Source organism: Epinephelus fuscoguttatus, linkage group LG13, assembly GCF_011397635.1.
Source record: "Epinephelus fuscoguttatus linkage group LG13, E.fuscoguttatus.final_Chr_v1".
Taxonomy (NCBI): domain Eukaryota; kingdom Metazoa; phylum Chordata; class Actinopteri; order Perciformes; family Serranidae; genus Epinephelus; species Epinephelus fuscoguttatus.
In genome coordinates, this window is record NC_064764.1 from 13,869,863 (window position 1) to 13,892,176 (window position 22,314).

The 22,314-nt window shown below is 43.1% G+C and overlaps 1 protein-coding gene across 7 annotated transcripts in view; it reads right to left on the reverse strand.

Annotated features, from left to right (window-relative positions):
* Positions 1-22,314, reverse strand: part of nepro (nucleolus and neural progenitor protein) — a 26,088-nt gene continuing 3,774 nt past the window's right edge. For 2 of the 7 annotated variants that reach the window (XM_049593236.1, XM_049593234.1), the window contains exons 2-10: positions 13,113-13,203; positions 3,044-3,198; positions 2,830-2,918; positions 2,521-2,649; positions 2,299-2,376; positions 1,824-2,134; positions 1,414-1,475; positions 1,080-1,294; positions 1-625 (exon numbers count right to left, since the gene is read on the reverse strand). In XM_049593236.1, coding sequence (XP_049449193.1) covers positions 286-625; positions 1,080-1,294; positions 1,414-1,475; positions 1,824-2,134; positions 2,299-2,376; positions 2,521-2,649; positions 2,830-2,918; positions 3,044-3,198; positions 13,113-13,197 — 1,464 coding nt within the window. In that variant the 5' untranslated portion in view covers positions 13,198-13,203 and the 3' untranslated portion in view covers positions 1-285. Of the gene's footprint in view, positions 626-1,079; positions 1,295-1,413; positions 1,476-1,823; positions 2,135-2,298; positions 2,377-2,520; positions 2,650-2,829; positions 2,919-3,043; positions 3,199-3,403; positions 3,495-7,816; positions 7,915-9,393; positions 9,532-12,752; positions 12,908-13,112; positions 13,207-22,314 lie in introns of those variants that run through there. The other 5 variants (XM_049593233.1, XM_049593235.1, XM_049593237.1 and 2 more) reach the window with 5 other exon arrangements.

Here is a 22,314-nt window from a genome sequence, read left to right on the forward strand (position 1 = left end):
GGGAAGGTTTCAGCCATGGAAGCTCTATTCAGGTATCAAGAAATTCAAAGCAACGCCCCCAGCTCCATTACAGCCTGGCGCCTTTGTTGCATGCCAAATCCTTACCTGTAGTTATTTTCTGCTTTAAAAGGCACTGCTGCTATTTAGCACTTGTGTAACATACATACAATGTCCAGTCATCATGCACCAATTTTACCCTTTCATTTGAAAGCAGAGACATCTGTCATACACTAGACTCTGCTCTATACAGTAGTTTGTATCCGCCGTGTGTTTAATTTCAAAGTATCACAAACCTACAGAGGCAAATATACAATCGATATCATCAAGGCTGTCAGAGCCAGAGGTCTCAGACATCGCCTTACATGTAGACCTCTTCCTATGGTCGTCCACCGACAGTCCAGACACTGATAACTCAGTGCTCTTCCTTTGTCTCTCCACCTGTTTCTTTTTCGCACCAGTTCCGACTGTTGAGGACTTAAATTGACTCCTGAGTGACTGCAAACGAGTTCTCAGGCCAGCATGTCTCCCCGTTGCGGTAGAAGACTGACAGGTTCTTGGCACTGATCCCTGAGGAGATGAAGCCCAGCAAGCTTCCTGTCTGAAGGTCGGCAGCTTCTTCTGGACACTGGGGATGAAGACAAATTTTATCAATATGCACGACCAGTATTAGGAGCAACTTTGTCACACAATATGCAAGGATGCAACTCCACACATAGTGGTTTATAAGATACACCTGTACAGTAATGCGATCCAATACAACTGGTCTGCCAAAAAGCCTACTTTTATGATGCTTATCATGTTTTGTCACTGTCATAGAAGTAATACCTAGCAGTTTACTTGCATTGGTCTAAAAGCTGTACCCTAACAAAGTGGACACTGAGTGTATGGTGAAGATTCTCAGTCAGCCAGGTCATGGTGCTATATTCATCATCATAAGGGCTATATTGTAGGCAACTGGACTTGCTTGAGTTTCTTGAAGATGTTTCGCCTCTCATCTAAGAGGCTTCTTCAGGTCTGAGAATAGTTCTACGATATAACACTTATGACACTGAGTGTATATTCTGCAGTGCTGCTCTTACTTGTAACCCTCTGCCTCCAGCCATTTCAGCCTCTGGCACTTTAAACGCAGGAAGGTTAAACGACGTCTTTCCCTGTCCATCTTCTGGGATTTACACCATGGAATCATCTCATCCAGATGGGTTGCCATGTCTTTGAAAGTAGCAGCCTCTCTCACTTGTTTCTTGAACTTTTGTACCTTGTCCAGCTTGTGTGTTTTCTGTGCGTCGGATTTGCCCTGGAGTAATGAAATTATGTAATCATTGGATGATTATGTGACAACACCTTGCAATTACATAATCCCTAAAATCCAAAAATCAATAATGAATGAATATTTAATCAGGTTTGCTCACATACCTTGGTAACGTTCCTGACAACCTTGAGAAAAGGCTTCATGTCAATGCCGAGACTAATAACACCTGAAAAAAGACAAAAATGACAACAGTAATGTTTACACTGTTGTTACATGGTTCACTCTAGAGGCTAAATGAGATTGTTTGAAAATGCAGCACTGGTTGAAACAGCTTTGCTTTTTACTGCAAATCCCATCAGGCTACACTGAATATCATTTTGTGAACTATCAGTGGCTGGCAGACTGATTGATCTGTCATCCCGAACAAGAGTTTTCAGAGCTGCAGTTTACTGAACTCCTGTCACTCCTCGATTGTGGAAGAATGTGTCCTTTAGGAAGCGTCATCTTACTGTCCTGCACTAAATGCGCCATATGGAATACAGAATACACACTAAAGAATGAAAATGCTCCATACCTCTGTCAACAGCAACACCCAGATCTTCTTTAACCTTCCTTGTCTCTCCTTGTTTCTTGACCTTCACAGGAAGTTTCTTCCTCTTCTCCTGCTGCTGCTGCTTCTCCTTGTGGTCTTTGGCATGGGGACCGTGTGCTGTTTTTTTGGGCAGTATATATGCATCAGAAGGACCCAGGAACTGAGCCATATCTGCTGGCAGAGAGAAGTCTGTGAGGAAGGGCATGGGATGGGCGCTGGCTACTTCTCTAAGGAGCTCCAGGAGCTGCTGATACAGAGTGGACAGGCTGACCAGGATACCACGGGCAATCACCCTGATGGAACACAGAGGCAGGTAGATTTAGCTTTGTGGAAATTATTTCCAAACAAACACACATCAAACTATTGTAAATACTGATTTTTTTTTCTCTAAATATTGCTGCAATTTGAAGCCACAGACATGCAAAGCTGCCTTATCACATTGAGAAGAAGCTCTCACCAGAGACGACTGAGCATGCTGGTTATCACCATATTCAAGACAATAAACTCCTCTAATTTCATATGCTGCCTGGAAAGTCTGATGCAAATATTTCTTAAGGGCAAACCCACAAGGTGAATTCAAGTAAACAAAGACTGTTTCAAAACAAATATCAGGGTCCTTGGAAATTTCTGTCAGAATACGCTCCATGTTTCTGAACACTGCCACTTCTGAAAAGGATACGAAAACGCTCTGCTGCAGCGTCTTAATGTGCAGCTCATCAGCTGGGCGCCTCCCAGCACTTTGAGACAGAGCCACTCCAGCATTGGTTGACTGGGGATGTCAAACTCACCAGCCTCCATGCTCAGTTTTCTAAACAAACACAGACACACACACACACACACACACACACACACACACACACACACACACATCATTACAGTGACTACACAGATAATTCAACCACATTTCACTGAATGTATCACTGCTGTAATGTGTGCATACAAGAATGTGACAGCACATCACACTGAAACGATAAAGCTTTCTATCTACCTTTGAATTCTGTTGGGACACATGTCTGTCAGCTCCTGGAGAGCAGCATCAAGCTTCATGCATTTCAGCCTGTTAATGCATTGTTCAACCTGTGAGGGATAAGCCAAAATATGCAAATGACACATAGACATCAGTGAGTTAAATCTGTAGTTTTATTAGAAAACAGTCACACATCCTTTAGAGGCCAGATGCAGACATGACCCTCAGTCCTCACCTGCTTTAAGGCGCTGAACGTCTTGTTGCCTCTGTAGCTATTATTCAGGATGTACAACAGCTCGTAGAGAACTCGTATCTCCGTTTGAAGAATCTCACTCCCAAAGAGCTTACGGACCTTCTCATTTTCCGCCAAGAGAGCTTTAACACTTGCTTCTGCACAACAGCAACAACACTTAAACATGTCAGTTTATGCAACGATAATCATAAAGTACACCATCAATACTGCTGAGTTCAGATCCATGCCCTCCCACGTGGGTTGCAGGCAGCATATACAGTGTATTTAGCGCAGTTGTGCCCCAGACATCACGTTACAAAGTCAACATATGTATCTAATTAGCATCCGACCAATGAAACGTACCTGTAGATGAACTGAACGGTATTCGGACAACAGACACGGCACTGGGAAATGCAATGTTTACCCTGTTCCATGTTTCTTGAGCCATGCTGCCCTGCAAAAAAAAAAATATGCGGAAGTCAGTCAGCCAATTGTATGCGACTAAATGTAAACGTCAGAGTTCGTCTTAAAGGCAAAGTACAGTCAGTGAAGTTGCTATCTGACAGTAGTGATGTGATAGCCTCAGTTCAGTTCAGCTCGGAATACATGAGAAACGTTATTTTCCGTTTCCATGGTGAAATGTTATGGATGGTACCAATACAACAGTTCCTTACTGGCTCCATTTTTCGTCACTCCTCACGTTGTGACAACGTCTTTTAGACGTCCTGGTTCGACGTAGAAATGACGTTTCCATCGGGTGCAGAATGAAAGTTTTTACAACGTCTTTTTGGACTCCTTCTGGACGTCTAGTTTTGACGGCTACAGGGTGTCTGTACAAGGTTACAATATGGTCCAGAAATGGTTGGTATGGATGTCCTCTCGACGTCTTATATGGACCAAATTTGAACGTAATTTTTATGTACAAAAATATTTAAAATATTGGCCAAACTATGGTCCATTTACAACCTTGTTTTCCAATGAAAATATTCAGTACAGCATTCAAAAAACACTTCAATTGTTGTCTTCCATTGTGAGAACATACAAACACCATTATCTTGGGTGTATTGTAATGTGTATATGAAATGCGTATTTCATTCAAAATACACTTTATTGTTGTGTCTCACAAATTCAAATCTCTCATAAATCACAAATTCAACATATTTTGTCTATGTTTAATGTTGTGTATGTTTAATGTTATCTTGTGTATGTTTAATATGTTTTTCTGGATGGAGCATGTTTAAGGTGTTCCCCAGCATGTTTGCGGACAGTATTCTCAGTCCCCTCTTTAAATGTTTTCAGTACAGCCCCTGAAAAAGTTGGAAGACAAAATGTTTTCTCAGTGTATGATACTTAATTTCAACACTAGGCAGCGCTGCTGTCAAAGCAGCTTCTCGATACTGACAAAAAATAATAAAATAAAAATTAATAAAATTAATTTTCACCCATTTAGAAATTAGATATTTAAAAACTGATTACACAAGTGTGTTTACCATCCCGTTAAAGTCCACAGTGTACTCTCAATTCAGTATATACGACTCCCAAATCTAGGAAAAACGTGGCATGGTTGTCGGTGCCAGACAGGCTGGTGTGAGTATTTTAGAAACTGCTGATCTACTGGGATTTTCACACAAACCATCTCTAGGGTTTACAGAGAATGGTCCGAAAAAGAAGAAAATATCCAGTGAGCAGCAGTTCTCTGGGTGAAAATGCCTTGTTGATGCCAGAGGTCAGAGGAGAATAGCCAGACTGGTTCAAGATGATAGAAAGGCAACAGTAACGCAAATAACCACTGGTTACAATCAAGGTCTGCAGAAGATCATCTCTGAACCAACAACATGTTGAACCTTGAAGCAGATGGGCTACAGCAGCAGAAGACCACACTGGGTGCCACTCCTGTCACCTTTCAACAGGAAACTGAGGCTACAATTCACACAGGCTCACCAAAAATTGTCAATAGAAACATTGCCTGGTCTGATGAGCCTTGATTTCTGTTGCCACATTCATATGTCAGGGTCAGAATTTGGTGTAAACAACATGAAAGCATGGATCCATCCTGCCTTGTATCAACGGTTCAGGCTGGTGGTGGTGGTGGTGTAATGGTGTGGGGGATATTTTCTTGGCACACTTTGGGCCCCTTAGTACCAACTGAGCATGGTTTAAACACTACAGCCTACCTGGGTATTGTTGCTGACCGTGTCCATCCCTTTATGACCACAGTGTACCCATCTTCTGATGGCTACTTCCAACAGGATAACACACCATGTCACAAAGCTCAAATCATCTCAAACTGGTTTCTTGAACATGACAATGAGTTCACTGTACTCCAATGGCCTGCACAGTCACCAGATCTCAGTCCTATAGAGCACCTTGGGTATGTGGTGGAACGGGAGATTAGCATCATGTACGTGCAGCTGACAAATCTGCAGCAACTGTGTGATGCTATCATGTCTATATGGACCACAATCTGTGAGGAATGTCTCCAGCACCTATCTATGCCACGACGGCAGTTCTGGAGGCAAAAGGGGGTCCAGCCCATACTAGCAGGGTGTGCTTAACAAAGTGGCAGATGAGTGTACATACTCATACTCTGCTTAGGGATTTTGGTGACATTGTGCACAGTAAGTACAGAACATACCACTGACATATCTCTACATTGCTTTATCTGTCTATCTTCCTCAGTACATGTATTTAATTTACCAAGTACATTTTCAACAGGGCACACATCCCTACTGCATCTGTAGGTTAATGTATACACTGGTGCGTTCACCTTTACCGAGGAAAAGGATTTGCGAGATCAGACGGAAGAATTGGTTCTCTGCACTTCTTGTAGGAGGTAATAGCTGCAAAATGTTAGTGTGTCAATAGAGCACACATTCAGAGAGCTGTGCACATTGCATGAGGTTAAAAAAGGCCTTAACTGAGATATGTTAACCACAAGTGTTCAAAAGGTTTTGCAGGCATATATATCCCCTCTGTGATATTGTACCTCCCATCAAGTGTAAACATGTAGATACTGATAGCATTTGGCACAGTCACTTCAACTTCATGCAGAAAAAAAGGGTCTGACTTCCTATGTCCATGTATACAGAATGCAGACATTCAAGGTGTTTCCTCTGCTCCTTTCTCCTCACTGAAGGGGAGTACAAAAGTTGACCTTACTAACTGGTTTAAGATAAAACCTACAAAGCATAGGAATCAGGAATGTGCAGACTCATATGCACGAATAAAGCTGGCAGGCTCATGCGAGACCATAACTCAACCCAGTCAGTGCTCGGTGAAGGGGGAGAAAACTACACTGCTGTATTTGTACAGATGGGAGGGCTGTGTCTTCTTTGGCAGAGGATGATAAGATGGTGGGCAGGAAAAACACAGGCTGCAACAAACCTAACCCTTTAGCTTCTAATTTGGTGCACAGCCTCCACTTCTGAGCAATCACGGTTGCTACGGGCTGCCAGACACCTGCATGGTTTCAATGTGATGACACTTGTACCTGCACAGCTCTCGTGCTTGACTTCAAAGAGCCTGGAGCTGGGGCCATCCTGCCTACTGCCAGCGCTCTGTTTGTATCAGCACTCACAGTCTCTGAAGTCTCACATTCACTTTTGAGAAGATTGACACCTTTGCTTTGTCACACTGCCTCCGCAAAGCCATTACAATCAACAAGGTTGAGGGATTCATTCCATATTCTCCGAGAACAATCAACAGTCTGGAACTAATCATTGAGTGCATTCACTTATCAACTCCACCAGGTGGAGCCAGAAATACCATGAGAGTCTTAAAAAGCCTTTTAGACATGGGATCTGGAACATTGGTGACTTTCACAGCTCAAGATAGACATTTGCAGTATTTCATGGTTCACTAAAGCAGTTTTATTTCTTTGTGCATAAGAAATGGTATGTTTTTACACTGTAGTGGTGTCTTCACAGGGTTGAACAAGATGTGCACTTGATGAAGGTATTTCAGCATATGCATGCCTCATTTGGTGTTTAGTACCATAACGCTATAGTTTCAGTGTGCAGGAATAATCCAAGTTTATGACATTTTATCATTAAGCATTCTGCAGTCAACTGAAACATTCAGAAATGGTTTAAAGTATTCAGGGCAGACTCTCAAATTTCCTAAAACAGTCTCTTTGGAGCAGTTTCATTAGCATATGTACCATATGCCTCCCAGAGGTGGACTAATTCTGTTATAGTTAACAACATCTGGGAAGATGAGCATTGACAATACTGAATAAATGTGACAACACAAGAGGAACAAACAGAACTTTTCTGCTTTAAAAAATCTACTTTCTTGCATGTGGGATTTTATAGTCTTAAGATTTCAGGCACATAATTTGATAATTTGTTATCAGCTGTCAAAGCAGACATGCAGCAAAACATGTTAGTTCAAATGACTGCTATGAAGGTTTATCTGTGCCGAATGTATTCAATGTTGTTGTCATTCTCAGACAAAGGGCAATTTGCCAGGAGCAAATGTTCTTGATGCTTTGCCCTCTTTTAAACAGTCATTTAAAATGTTTAAACACCTTATTATTCAGTCTCTTAAACATCAGACAAGATGCCTCTGTCAATCAACAGTGTGACTATAAATCAAACATGAAACTGCAGGGAAGGTTTCAGCCATGAAAGCTCTATTCAGGTATCATCGTTTACCCGTCACGGCAGAAGACCTTTGTCTCTCCACCTATTTCTTTTTCGCACCAGTTCTGACTCATTTAGGACTTAAATCGACTCCTGAGTGACTGCCAACGAGTTCTCAGGCCAGCACGTTTACCCATCGCGGCGGAAGACCGACAGGTTCTTGGCATTGGTCCTTGAGGAGATGAAGCCCAGCAAGCTTCCCGTCTGAAGGTCGGCAGCTTCTTCTGGACACTGGGGATGAAGGCATTTTTTATCAATATGCACGACTAGTATTAGGAGCAACTTTGTCACACAATACTAAAAGATGCAGCTCTACACATAGTGGTTTATAAGATACACCTGTACAGTAATGCAATCCAATCCAACTGTTCTGCCAAAAAGCCTACTTTTTTTATGATGCTTATCATGTTCAGAGTTTGACACTGTCATAAAAGCAATACCTAGTAGTTTACTTGCATTGGTCTAAAAGCTGTACCCTAACAAAGTGGACACTGAGTGTATGGTGAAGATTCTCAGTCAGCCAGGTCATGGTCATCATAAGTGCTATATCATAGGCAACTGGACTTGCTTGAGTTTCTTGCAGACATTTCACCTCTAACCCAAGAGGCTTCTTCAGGTCTGAGAACTGAGAATAGTTCTATGATATAACACTTATGACACTGAGGGCCAAATTCACAAAGAATGAACTGCGGCCGCTGATAGCACCTTGAATTGCACTTCATTTGCACCCGCAGTTTGCTCCATCTTAACTTCCTATTCACAAAGGATATTGCGCTAATGATGTACCAGCGCAAACACGCCCACAAAGTTTGGCAGCTGAGTGCAGATTGCCCCTGATTGCAATAAGCCACACATGGCAAAGTATAAATGCTGGCTTTGCGCCAAGAACACCGTGGCAGAACAATGGCAGACTTTGTTTGGCAAAGTACTGAATACTGTATACCCTCATGTAGTGATGTCTGCTGGTGAGTCAGTCTAACAGTGTCGGATGGGGTGAGGCTGTGGATTTGACCAAGTTTGACCACTTTATCACTATTCCCTCTCACTTGTAGCTGTTTTTTCGTTACCTTTTGAATTTAATATGAATTATGGAACCGTTTTTGTTCACGTTTGTTTCCCTCGTTTCGTAAAATAAATTATTGAAAGTTGCTTTTGAAGTGCGTGACAGAAGTGTGTTTTGAGAACGACCGCAGACTGTCACCTGTTCAACCCATCAGTATCTTCGGATGCCATCAAAGTAATAATGATTACAATAATAATGTCAAAATATTATTTACAGACTGATTTAACAGACGATCACTGCTGCCACGATCACTGGAAAGTCTGGGCGAGAGGCTTCTACAGAGGAGCGCCCAGTTTGCACCAGCTTTCTAAAGACGTTATTTACTTCACTCAAACTGCGTGTGGTTGTTAGCACTGGTATTAGTGAATTACATGTTGTTTATCAATGAGGCTCATTTGCATAGAAATGGGCAATTTTTCTGCCAAATATATGCATATTAACTCATTTAAATACGTGCAAATAACACCGGAGCACCGAGACACAATCTGCTTGGCAGCACAGTTAGTGGAGCATTTCACCCTCTGCGCGTGCTTTGTGAATTAGACAGCATCTGTTTGCTCCATTTTTACCGATTTAGCGGCCGCAAAAGCCATGCAATCCTTTTGTGAATTCGGCCCTGAGTGTATATTCTGCAGTGCTGCTCTTACTTGTAACCCTCTGCCTCCAGGCATTTCAGCCTCTGGCACTTTAAACGCAGGAAGGTTAAACGACGTCTTTCCCTGTTCATCTTCTGGGATTTACACCATGGAATCATCTCATCCAGATGGGTTGCCATTTCTTTGAAAGTAGCAGCCTCTCTCACTTGTTTCTTGAACTTTTGTACCTTGTCCAGCTTGTGTGTTTTCTGTGCGTCGGATTTGCCCTGGAGTAATGAAATTATGTAATCATTGGATGATTATGTGACAACACCTTGCAATTACATAATCCCTAAAATCCAAAAATCAATAATGAATGAATATTTAATCAGATTTGCTCACATACCTTGGTAACGTTCCTGACAACCTTGAGAAAAGGCTTCATGTCAATGCCGAGACTAATAACACCTGAAAAAAGACAAAAATTACAACAGTAATGTTTACACTGTTGTTACATGGTTCACTCTAGAGGCTAAATGAGATTGTTTGAAAATGCAGCACTGGTTGAAACAGCTTTGCTTTTTACTGCAAATCCCATCAGGCTACACTGAATATCATTTTGTGAACTATCAGTGGCTGGCAGACTGATTGATCTGTCATCCCGAACAAGAGTTTTCAGAGCTGCAGTTTACTGAACTCCTGTCACTCCTCGATTGTGGAAGAATGTGTCCTTTAGGGAAGCGTCATCTTACTGTCCTGCACTAAATGCGCCATATGGAATACAGAATACACACTAAAGAATGAAAATGCTCCATACCTCTGTCAACAGCAACACCCAGATCTTCTTTAACCTTCCTTGTCTCTCCTTGTTTCTTGACCTTCACAGGAAGTTTCTTCCTCTTCTCCTGCTTCTCCTTGTGGTCTTTGGCACGGGGACCGTGTGCTGTTTTTTTGGGCAGTATATATGCATCAGAAGGACCCAGGAACTGAGCCATATCTGCTGGCAGAGAGAAGTCTGTGAGGAAAGGCATGGGATGGGCGCTGGCTACTTCTTTAAGGAGCTCCAGGAGCTGCTGATACAGAGTGGACAGGCTGACCAGGATACCACGGGCAATCACCCTGATGGAACACAGAGGCAGGTAGATTAAGCTCTGTGGAAATTATTTCCAAACAAACACACATCAAAGCATTTCAAATAGAGATTTTTTTCTAAATCTTGCTGCAATGACACAGACATGCAAAGCTGCCTTATCACATTGAGAAGAAGCTCTCACCAGAGACAACTGAGCATGCTGGTTATCACCATATTCAAGACAATAAACTCCTCTAATTTCATATGCTGCCTGGAAAGTCTGATGCAAATATTTCTTAAGGGCAAACCCACAAGGTGAATTCAAGTAAACAAAGACTGTTTCAAAACAAATATCAGGGTCCTTGGAAATTTCTGTCAGAATACGCTCCATGTTTCTGAACACTGCCACTTCTGAAAAGGATACGAAAACGCTCTGCTGCAGCGTCTTAATGTGCAGCTCATCAGCTGGGCGCCTCCCAGCACTTTGAGACAGAGCCACTCCAGCATTGGTTGACTGGGGATGTCACACTCACCAGCCTCCATGCTCAGTTTTCTAAACAAACACAGACACACACACACACACACACACACACACACATCATTACAGTGACTACACAGATAATTCAACCACATTTCACTGAATGTATCACTGCTGTAATGTGTGCATACAAGAATGTGACAGCACATCACACTGAAACGATAAAGCTTTCTATCTACCTTTGAATTCTGTTGGGACACATGTCTGTCAGCTCCAGTAGCCGAGTGCGCCAGCTGGGCGTACACCTGGGTGTAACGTTACGTCCGACTTAGAACGGAAAGTTACGACCAGTTTAAGGTTAAGACGAGTGCACCAGTTAGACTTAAGCCCTGTGTGTGTTCCACCTGGGTGTAACTTTTACGCCTAATGTGGAGCAGGCGTAAGTTGGAAACTCGGACTTGTAGCCATGGTAATTTTAACGGAATCAAACAGCCGGAAAAAAGAAAGAAAGATGGCAAGACGTCTTATTTACTGGATGCTTAACGAGAGAGCATTTAGACGGGAAAGAGTCATTCGTGACAGGACAAACCTGCTCGATGTGTATACAGAGAGTGAGCTGATAGAGAGGTTTCGTTTCGGCAGACAAGCGCTCTTTGAGTTAATTGAAGAGCTCTCCCCTCAACTGCAGCATCGGTCTGACAGAAACTCGGCGCTGTCCCTGCAGGTGCTGATTGCGCTCAGGTTTTACGCCAACGGGGCCTTTCAAAATACAGTGGGGGACATGATCAATGTACACCGGACAACAGCATGCCGGGCAATTAGAAGAGTGTCCCTGGCCCTCCAACGGTTCGTAAGGAATAACATCCACCTACCCACGCAAGAAGAGGCCGCAAGGACCAAGCAGGACTTCTATTTAAAATCAGGCATACCCGGTATTGTCGGCTGCATTGACGGCACTCATGTTCGTATACAAGCTCCCTCTGAACATGAATATTTATACGTAAATCGGAAGGGTTACCACTCTATAAATGTTCAGCTTGTTTGTGACTCTGACATGACCATCATCGACCTCGTAGCAAGGTGGCCTGGGTCGACCCATGATGCCCGCATCCTGAGAGAAAGTGCCCTGTATCAGGACTTTGAGGCAGGGAGAGTGACTGGTCTTCTCCTCGGAGACAGTGGATACCCACTGAAGCGGTGGTTAATGACCCCTCTCATCGCACCGAGAACAGCACAAGAGCACAACTACAACATGAAGCACGCATCGACAAGAAATATTGTGGAGCGATGCATCGGGGTGCTCAAACGGAGGTCAGTATTTAGTTTATGGGCATAAACACCACTAAAAAAACACAAAAATCATAGTTTGGCATATGCAATGTGTATAGTGATGATGTTTATTATTTTTGCCCCATATGGATATGTTTCGTTGCTTATAGGTTTCACTGCCTCCACGGTGAAATGAGAATGCATCCTGAGCATGTCTGTGTTGTCATTGCTGCTGCCGCGTGTGTTGCTTGGCAACAATCATCGATTCGCGTGTATTCACATGGACGCGCATTGTAAGACCAGGCGCAGCTACGACCGTTGTCAGTCAGGCTTGGTGCACGCGGTGTAAATTCCAGTCACAACGTCGGACGTAGTTAAGTCTGGCGTAAGAGTTAAGACCTTCTTTTTTACGCCCAGCTGGTGCACTCGGCTCCTGGAGAGCAGCATCAAGCTTCATGCATTTCAGCCTGTTAATGCATTGTTCAACCTGTGAGGGATAAGCCAAAATATGCAAATGACACATAGACATCAGTGAGTTAAATCTGTAGTTTTATTAGAAAACAGTCACACATCCTTTAGAGGCCAGATGCAGACATGACCCTCAGTCCTCACCTGCTTTAAGGCGCTGAACGTCTTGTTGCCTCTGTAGCTATTATTCAGGATGTACAACAGCTCGTAGAGAACTCGTATCTCCGTTTGAAGAATCTCACTCCCAAAGAGCTTACGGACCTTCTCATTTTCCGCCAAGAGAGCTTTAACACTTGCTTCTGCACAACAGCAACAACACTTAAACATGTCAGTTTATGCAACGATAATCATAAAGTACACCATCAATACTGCTGAGTTCAGATCCATGCCCTCCCACGTGGGTTGCAGGCAGCATATACAGTGTATTTAGCGCAGTTGTGCCCCAGACATCACGTTACAAAGTCAACATATGTATCTAATTAGCATCTGACCAATGAAACGTACCTGTAGATGAACTGAACGGTATTCGGACAACAGACACGGCACTGGGAAATGCAATGTTTAGCCTGTTCCATGGCTCTGGAGCCATGCTGCCCTGCAAAAAAAATATGCGGAAGTCAGTCAGCCAATTGTATGCGACTTAATGTAAACGTCAGAGTTCGTCTTAAGGCACAGTACACTCAGTGAAGTTGCTATCTCACAGTATAGACGGTGGGCTGAACAAGTTTTTCGTGTTGTTGATCGATCTCCATCGAAAGAGTACACAGTTTTTTGTGTGATATTAAACAATTCTATAGAGTTTGGGAAAATTTGTTGGCAGCTCTGGTTTGATCATATATTTTCACAAACTTGTATTTTAATTGTCACTCTGCTCAGGCAACTTGTGGGATAACTCTAGTTGATGAACCAATCAGATTGTAGTTTAGAGAATATTAACCAATCCCACTGAGCAAGCCAACGTTGTGACAACGGGTACGTCCCAAGTCCCTTAAAATTACTGCTAACCACCTTATCTAACTGTTTAGTCCCTCCCACTTAGGAAAACATTTAAGGAGTCAGGAGTTAGAAATTAGGAGCAAGGATTGCTGATTTGAGACATGAGACGGCCTTACTCTAAAGTATCACGTAAAGCGACGTCCTTTTTCTGATGACGGCGGCACCTACGGGCGGCACAGCTGGATCTGCTGCATAACAGAGCCAGCATTTGGCGTACATCCCAAGTCACAGTATATCCGCTGATAAAAGCCTTAATCCCCACCTCTCGCCGCCATGACTTTGGTTACACACTTTTGCATGTATTACCGTTGTTATCGAGTCATTTGCCGAAGTTTGTCGCAATTAAAGAACGGTCTGTAGCCCTGCTATTCCACTGTCACTGTGATGAGCACCATTATCATTGTTATTATTATAATCATTATTATCACTATTAACTCCACTCGCCATCATTCAACAAGTCAGCTGCTGAGTGAATAAGACATCAAACCTGTCAGTCTACCTCAGTCAATCAATTTATTTATAAAGCCCAATATCACAAATCACAGTTTGCCTCACAGGGCTTTACAGCATTCGACATCCCTCTGTCCTTAGGACCCTCACAGCGGAAGAGGAAAAACTCCGCAAAAAAAACCTTTAACGGTGAAAAACGGAAGAAACCTCAGGTAGAGGAACTGAGGAGGGATCCCTCTTCCAGGACAGACAGACGTGCAATAGATGTCGTACAGAACAGATCAACATAATAAATTAACAGTAATCCGTATGACACAATGAGACAGAGAGAGAGAGAGAGAGAGAGAGAGACAGAGACAGAGAGAGACAGAAACAGAGAGAGATGCAGGACAGACGGTCATGACAGTAGCTTACAACAACATTAATGAAAGTAATAATATTAATTAATATTTATAGGCTAATTAATATTACCTACAAGCTATTAAACATTCCACTCACATGACATGCAGGACAATTAATGATGGGCAAATGTGTGTGTGTGTGTGTGTGTGTCCAAAAAAACCTTTCATTCTGCACCCCATAGAAATGTCATTTCTACGTCAGACCATGACGTCTAAAAGACGTTGGGTATGTCCCAAGTCTCTTACTTTATACTGCTAACTCCTAACTCCTGACTTGAACCGGAAGTCGTTCGAGGTCCGCCATTTTTAAGGCCGTCTCATGTCTTATTCCTGCCAGTAAGGAGTTAGCGTTAGGAGTTAGGAGGGATCTGTTAGGTGCGATGAGTAAGGTAACACGAGAGGTTCCTAACAGGAAGTCTTTTTCAGCTTGAGGCTCTGATGTAAAATACCCGCCCCCTACATCTGGCTCATTTGAATGAGATGGCGGAGAAACAGCGCAAGTGTACCCGTTACATGCATTTTTTGCAATGAAACGCTGTCATTCACATGCCTACGTGACTACAAAGAGTAACGTTGATGATATTTCCTGCAAGACTGTCATGTTGTTTTTAAGTTTATTTCATTCACAACCTGTCGATATAACACTACGCACACACACACGCGCGCGCGCGCACACACACACACACACACACACACACATATATATAAATGTTTTTTTACTACTTTTGAGGGATCACAGCAGTCAGTGTAATAACAATAAGAACTTTATTAATCCCCAAAGGAAATTTCAAAGAAGTCTATAAGATCATCTATTTGACGGCTATCTGACGGCTGTGGGTATAAAAGAGAGTGAGTGTGTGTGAGAAATAAACTCAATCAACAATCAAGCTTTTTCTTTATTAAAATATATTAATACATTTATTAATATGCTTTATTACACGGCTCTGTTAAATGCTGTACTCCGCTGCGTGTCGGGGTTCTATTCCCCTGTCGGGAGTTATTTCCCCAGTATTCACCGGCTCATTATACATTATCCCTTACATACTATGTTTTGTATTGGGTATATTGTGTTTATACAGTATGTTTATACAGTATATATGTATATACTGTGTGTTCTTATTCTTCTTAATCTTATTACACTGACTGCTGTGATCCCTCAAAAGTAGTAAAAAACATTTTCAATATTTACATAAACACTAAAATTAATTTTGGTATTGGTATTATAACTATGAAAATGGGACTGTGGTCAAGATAATTTGAAAAAAGATACAGAAGGATGAGCAGCAGGGGATATTTGCAGCACAGCTGGTGGAAAAGTGAATATGTGCACAAAGGTGTGCTATACATAATATGCTATTGTGTATATTGTGTTTATACAGTATATATATATACTGTGTGTGTATATATATATATATATTTATATATATTCCACTCTGGGGTTGAGGTGAATAAAAGAACTGTGTTGTGACCTAAATAACATGCTGTTGCTATCTGCAGAAAGTATTAAAGCATGAAATTTAATGTACGAAAGCATCCTGTATCATGACTACATGTGTGTTGTTTGTAACAAACCAAACCGCGTGAAAATCATTGGAAAATTCAGTAAGTTATTCTATTTTACTTGTGCATACAACTCCTTCCTCAATAGAAGTGAATGCACTGTGGAGGCGAAGCGAGACCCATCCAAGATGGCGGCCGGCTAGGACGTCGGCTCCAATAGGCAGCGGCAGTCAATGCGGCGTCTATGCATATATGTCTATGGTAGGGACGCCGTTGGCCGTTAGCGGTGTCTAATAACTCTGGTCACGGTACATGAAAACAATATTTTTTCCAACGAATGTCTTAGTTACAACATGATTGAGCTAACTGGAGTAGTTACATGTCATATCCGACAACGGGAGGCTTTTAACAGATGACGTCCTGATGTTAGCTTTGCTGCTGCTGTTAGCTGTCCTTGTCAGCTGATGCTTTCTAGACATCGTGATTTCCCAAACTTAATAAATACCACACATAGCAACACAAAACTGCTTTGCTAGCTCAATCATGTTGTAACTAAGATATCCGCTGGAATTTTTTTTTTTCACGGACCGTTGATTGAGTTATTACAGACACCACTAGCAGCTAACGGTTAGCCTAGCTAAACTACAACCTTGTTATTTACAAAACGTCACATCCCGCCTTGAGTATATCCAATCAGCACCAAGTAATCCCCAAGCCCCAGCCAGAGCCGTTCTGAGGTGCTGAGTACCTACTCCGAGGCAGGAACTTGTTTAGCCCCTGTAAAAGTTCCGGAACTTTGTCCTTCGGGGGTGGCTCCTGCGGTGGAGACGGGCCTCTTGTTTGGAACTGAGCTCGCAGGACACCGCAGTTGGTTTCAGGTAAGCTAACTGGAATAAATTGGCAGAAAATAGCTATGTTGTTTATTCTGTGACCGTTAAAGAGGTTCCTGGTGAGTGGCGAGGCACGACTGGGTGTATATAGCTTAGCACAGGTCCCCACCAGCTAACGTTATCTTTTGTTAGCTGTTAGCTAGTTTAGCGGTTTAGCTCATGTTAGCTAACAGGCTATAACTGTGCTGTTTTCATTTTATTTTCCCTAGTTGACGTTATCTGCTCATCTGGTTATCGTGAGCACTTGTTTTGTGTTAAAGTGGAAGTGCCCGGAGCTGCCACCCGTGGTCCCGCGGCCCCCTGGTCTGACCTCCGGTGCCCTGGACGGATGCCTAAGTGTGGGTGACAGGAGCGGAGAGGACCGCGGAAGTAAGGCGGGGCGGGCCGACACTGTCCCTGCGTTCCAATACCCATACTACCATACTATTTAGTACGCCAGAAAAAGAATTAGTGTGTCCCAATACATAGTATGTCAGATGCAGTATGCCAAAAGTACCAGGATGTTCTACTACATCCGGTCACATTTCGCAGTATGCATGTCAGCATGCTTCTTTGGCCATTCTGCCCCACAATCCTTTGCACAGCGGAAGTTACGTCGCACTGACTGAGCTGCATGTACAACCAACGCCCACATACAACACGGAAGACAACACGACAAAACACAACACAGACAATACGACACAGAGAAAGAAAAAAATGAGCAACGTTATGACGGACGACAGCGCATTCAAGTGTAAGTACCAATTTACATCTTTACTGCTCGTATGTATGATTAAAACATTAATATATTATTGTTGCACAAAGCTAAGATGATAACATGTACGACTGTTAGACATACCAATTCACCTCACATGAAGTTGTTGATGATGCACTCGGATATTAAGTACGTTCGCTAGTTTGTTAAGTAAGTTACTAGTCGGTCATCAACATTAACTGCCTTTTCTTACTGGAATATAATTAATTTCTAATGTTAGGGTCAGATGAACACACTGAGCTGCTGATCAGTTGGAGGACAGACAACGTGGACCTCTTCACTGGCAAGAGGAATGCGGCCATTAAAGGATATGAGTGAGTAACATTATTATGTGCTGAAAGGTGATAAAAGGAGCACTGTAGGCATGTAAGCCAGTTATTCACGTCACACACTACTGCCTTGTAACAGTTCAGTTAATCAGTATCAGTCAGCCTTACTCATACAGTACTGCTTTATACCTCGTACTTTTTTACTAGGCTAATTGTTTTTATATCACATACCTCATGTACTGACACGTAACTGAGTATTTATATACTTTATACTATGTTTTGTTTTCTGTTACATCTTACACTTCTTCCTGTCTTTTCAGTCTCCCAGCAAACCAATGACACACAAGTATAATTGGAGTGACAATATACAGTACAGGCCAAAAGTTTGGACACACCTTCTCATTCAATGCGTTTTCTTTATTTTCATGACTATTTACATTGTAGATTCTCACTGAAGGCATCAAAACTATGAATGAACACATGTGGAGTTATGTACTTAACAAAAAAAGGTGAAATAACTGAAAACATGTTTTATATTCTAGTTTCTTCAAAACAGCCACCCTTTGCTCTGATTACTGCTTTGGACACTCTTGGCATTCTCTCCATGAGCTTCAAGAGGTAGTCACCTGAAATGGTTTTCCAACAGTCTTGAAGGAGTTCCCAGAGGTGTTTAGCACTTGTTGGCCCCTTTGCCTTCACTCTGCAGTCCAGCTCACCCCAAACCATCTCGATTGGGTTCAGGTCCGGTGACTGTGGAGGCCAGGTCATCTGCCACAGCACTCCATCACTCTCCTTCTTGGTCAAATAGCCCTTACACAGCCTGGAGGTGTGTTTGGGGTCATTGTCCTGTTGAAAAATAAATGATCGTCCAACTAAACGCAAACCGGATGGGATGGCATGTCGCTGCAGGATGCTATGGTAGCCATGCTGGTTCAGTGTGCCTTCAATTTTGAATAAATCCCCAACAGTGTCACCAGCAAAACACCCCCACACCGTCACACCTCCTCCTCCATGCTTCACAGTGGGAACCAGGCATGTGGAATCCATCCGTTCACCTTTTCTGCGTCTCACAAAGACACGGTGGTTGGAACCAAAGATCTCAAATTTGGACTCATCAGACCAAAGCACAGATTTCCACTGGTCTAATGTCCATTCCTTGTGTTTCTTGGCCCAAACAAATCTCTTCTGCTTGTTGCCTCTCCTTAGCAGTGGTTTCCTAGCAGCTATTTGACCATGAAGGCCTGATTCGCGCAGTCTCCTCTTAACAGTTATTCTAGAGATGGGTCTGCTGCTAGAACTCTGTGTGGCATTCATCTGCTCTCTGATCTGAGCTGCTGTTAACTTGCCATTTCTGAGGCTGGTGACTCGGATGAACTTATCCTCAGAAGCAGAGGTGACTCTTGGTCTTCCTTTCCTGGGTCGGTCCTCATGTGTGCCAGTTTCGTTGTAGCGCTTGATGGTTTTTGCGACTCCACTTGGGGACACATTTAAAGTTTTTGCAATTTTCCAGACTGACTGACCTTCATTTCTTAAAGTAATGATGGCCACTCGTTTTTCTTTAGTTAGCTGATTGGTTCTTTCCATAATATGAATTTTAACAGTTGTCCAATAGGGCTGTCGGCTGTGTATTAACCTGACTTCTGCACAGCACAACTGATGGTCCCAACCCCATTGATAAAGCAAGAAATTCCACTAATTAACCCTGATAAGGCACACCTGTGAAGTGGAAACCATTTCAGGTGACTACCTCTTGAAGCTCATGGAGAGAATGCCAAGAGTGTGCAAAGCAGTAATCAGAGCAAAGGGTGGCTATTTTGAAGAAACTAGAATATAAAACATGTTTTCAGTTATTTCACCTTTTTTTGTTAAGTACAACGCATTGAATGAGAAGGTGTGTCCAAACTTTTGGCCTGTACTGTACATCTTTAATCTTGTTGGGTTCCCTGTCCTCTTAGGATGTTTGTCGTAGAAAATGACCTGCAGGGGAAGGTCCAGCCCGCCTGGGTCAAGAAGACGTGGGAAAACCTTAAGCAGAAGTACAAGGTCAGTTACAGGGTTCTGTGTTTGCCTTTATTATTTACTATGTTTTAGTAACATGAATTCTCTTGTTTTTGCAGGATCTGAAGTGTCCTAGGACAGGCGTCAGTACAGAGGGAGGAGAGACAACAGCAGCCACCTGGAAGTGGTATAGGCTGATGGATGCAGCTTTGGGGAGCAAGCCATCCATCAGCCCACCACTGCTCATTAGTTCAGCAGGCCAGGCCGCTGTTGTTGTCTCTCCTCCCTCTGTCTCTAATCCAGCAGTGCTGGAGGATGAGTGCCAGAAGCCACGGCCAAGAAAGAGAGGGAGGGAGGAGGGCGACATTTTTAATTATTTACGGGAGATGGAGGAAAAGGAGGCTATGCGAGAGCGTGAGCAGCAGGAGAAGGAGGACCAAAGATATGAAGAGGCTAGGAGGAGAGAGGAGGAGGCTAGGGTGAGAGAGGAGAGGAGAGGAGAGAGGAGGAGGCCAGGAGGAGGCTAGGGTGAGATAGGAGAGGAGAGAGGAGGAGGCCAGGAGGAGAGAGGAGGAGGCTAGGGTGAGAGAGGAGAGGCGGGAGGAACGTTTCTTGGCCATAATGGAGGCATTAACCAATAAATGATCAATATTTATAATAATGTCTTCATGTATTATTTATTCATTTATTTATTTAATTAACAGTCATATATTTGTTTCCTTAAAGAAATCAATCAGCTACTTTATGTTTATCAGTTTCCTTTAAGAATCTTTTAATCAACACAGTTGATTTATTTTGTTTCCTTCATGAAACGTTTTTACATAGCTGATGTTTTTATGTTTCCTTTTAGAAACAGATTGAGTTATGGTTTTGCCTGAATAAATATATGTTTTACTCAACTCATCTATCTATTCTTATGTGTTTCATTATAACTCAGTCAATATACTGTGTACTGACTGTTGAATGATTGATGACAGGGCACTGTAACAGTGTAACTGTTGACATGACTTCAAGGTTAGATGTGAAACTGGGACAAAGTGCAGCATGGATTACATGAAACACAATACACAAGTCATGACTGATTATTAGTCGGTGTTTAATATGACGCATGTTAAAATCATGCGTAGTGGAAACTGGGAAAATAAATATCCTTCCATAAATTAAATGAATAACTTCATACCATAAATGAACTGAATACCATCTTGCCACTTAATAAATTAATAACACCATACTATTTAAAAAGAAAAAACTAACATAGGCTTGGCTGTGGTAAGGTTTTGTTTGTGTGTAAACTAATGTTGGATGTAATCATGTTCCTGCAGAGCTGGAACACAGTGGAGAGGGGCAGACACTGCTGCAGCCAGGAGATTCCTGACACCCTCACCAGGCTCCAGATCCCTGTGTCCAGGCTCTGGACCATCATCTCCTGCTTCATCCTCCTCAGGCTCCATCATGTCACCATTGTCCACACAGAGGTTGTGCAGGATGGTGCAGCAGGTGATAACAACCGGGGCAAAGGTGGGGCTCACCTCCAAGGACTTGAAGAAAATTGAGCGCCATCGGGCCTTCATCATCCTGAATGTGCGCTCGATGATGTTCCTGGCCCTGGACAGCATCCTGTTGAAACTGGCCTGCACAGGATTCAGGTGAGGTCTACGGTAGGGTGTCATCAGACGGATGGGGGCAGCCAGACAGGGGTACCCACCATCGCCCAAAATGCACCGTCCCTCTGGTGGATACAGCTGCTCGACATACACAGGACTGTTCTTTAAGACACGGGCATCATGGACAGACCCTGGAAAGCCACTGCACACATCAATAAATCTGCCACGATGGTCGCAGATGGCCTGAAGTTGAGCAGAGTGGAACAACTTCCTATTCAAGTAACAGCCCTCATCCTCTCCAGGGGGCTTTATTCTAATGTGGCAGCCGTCAATGGCACCGACTGCCACATGGAATGCAGGAGATCCTGCCAACTGGGCGAAGCCGGCACCCGCCTCCTCAATTTCCTCTTGTTGAGGAAACTGGACAATCCTCTTCAGGAGCCCAACCACTGCCCAGCTGATCTTGTGGATCATCCTGTGGACGGTTGTTTTGGGGATGTCAAACGCCCTTGAGACAACCCTGTAGGATGCTGCATGGGCAAGCCAGTAGAGGAAGGTGAGGACATGGAGCTCTTTGACCCACCCATGGTCAGCCTCATGGGCGAGAGCAGCTGTGAGTGCAGCTATGGACTCCCTGCTCATGTGGAGGTCAGGGCGGAGGTCGGACACACCATCCATATAGAGCCGCAGGATGGGCACGTTGGGGTTGAAGTGGCAGTATGTTGTGTGGACATGCTATGAATGTGAAATAAATGAATCCAATATTATGCAAAGGCCTCATTTGAATTCCTGTAAAATCACATTCTGCCTGTTTTATATTGGTACAACTGATCTCAGTCCTGCC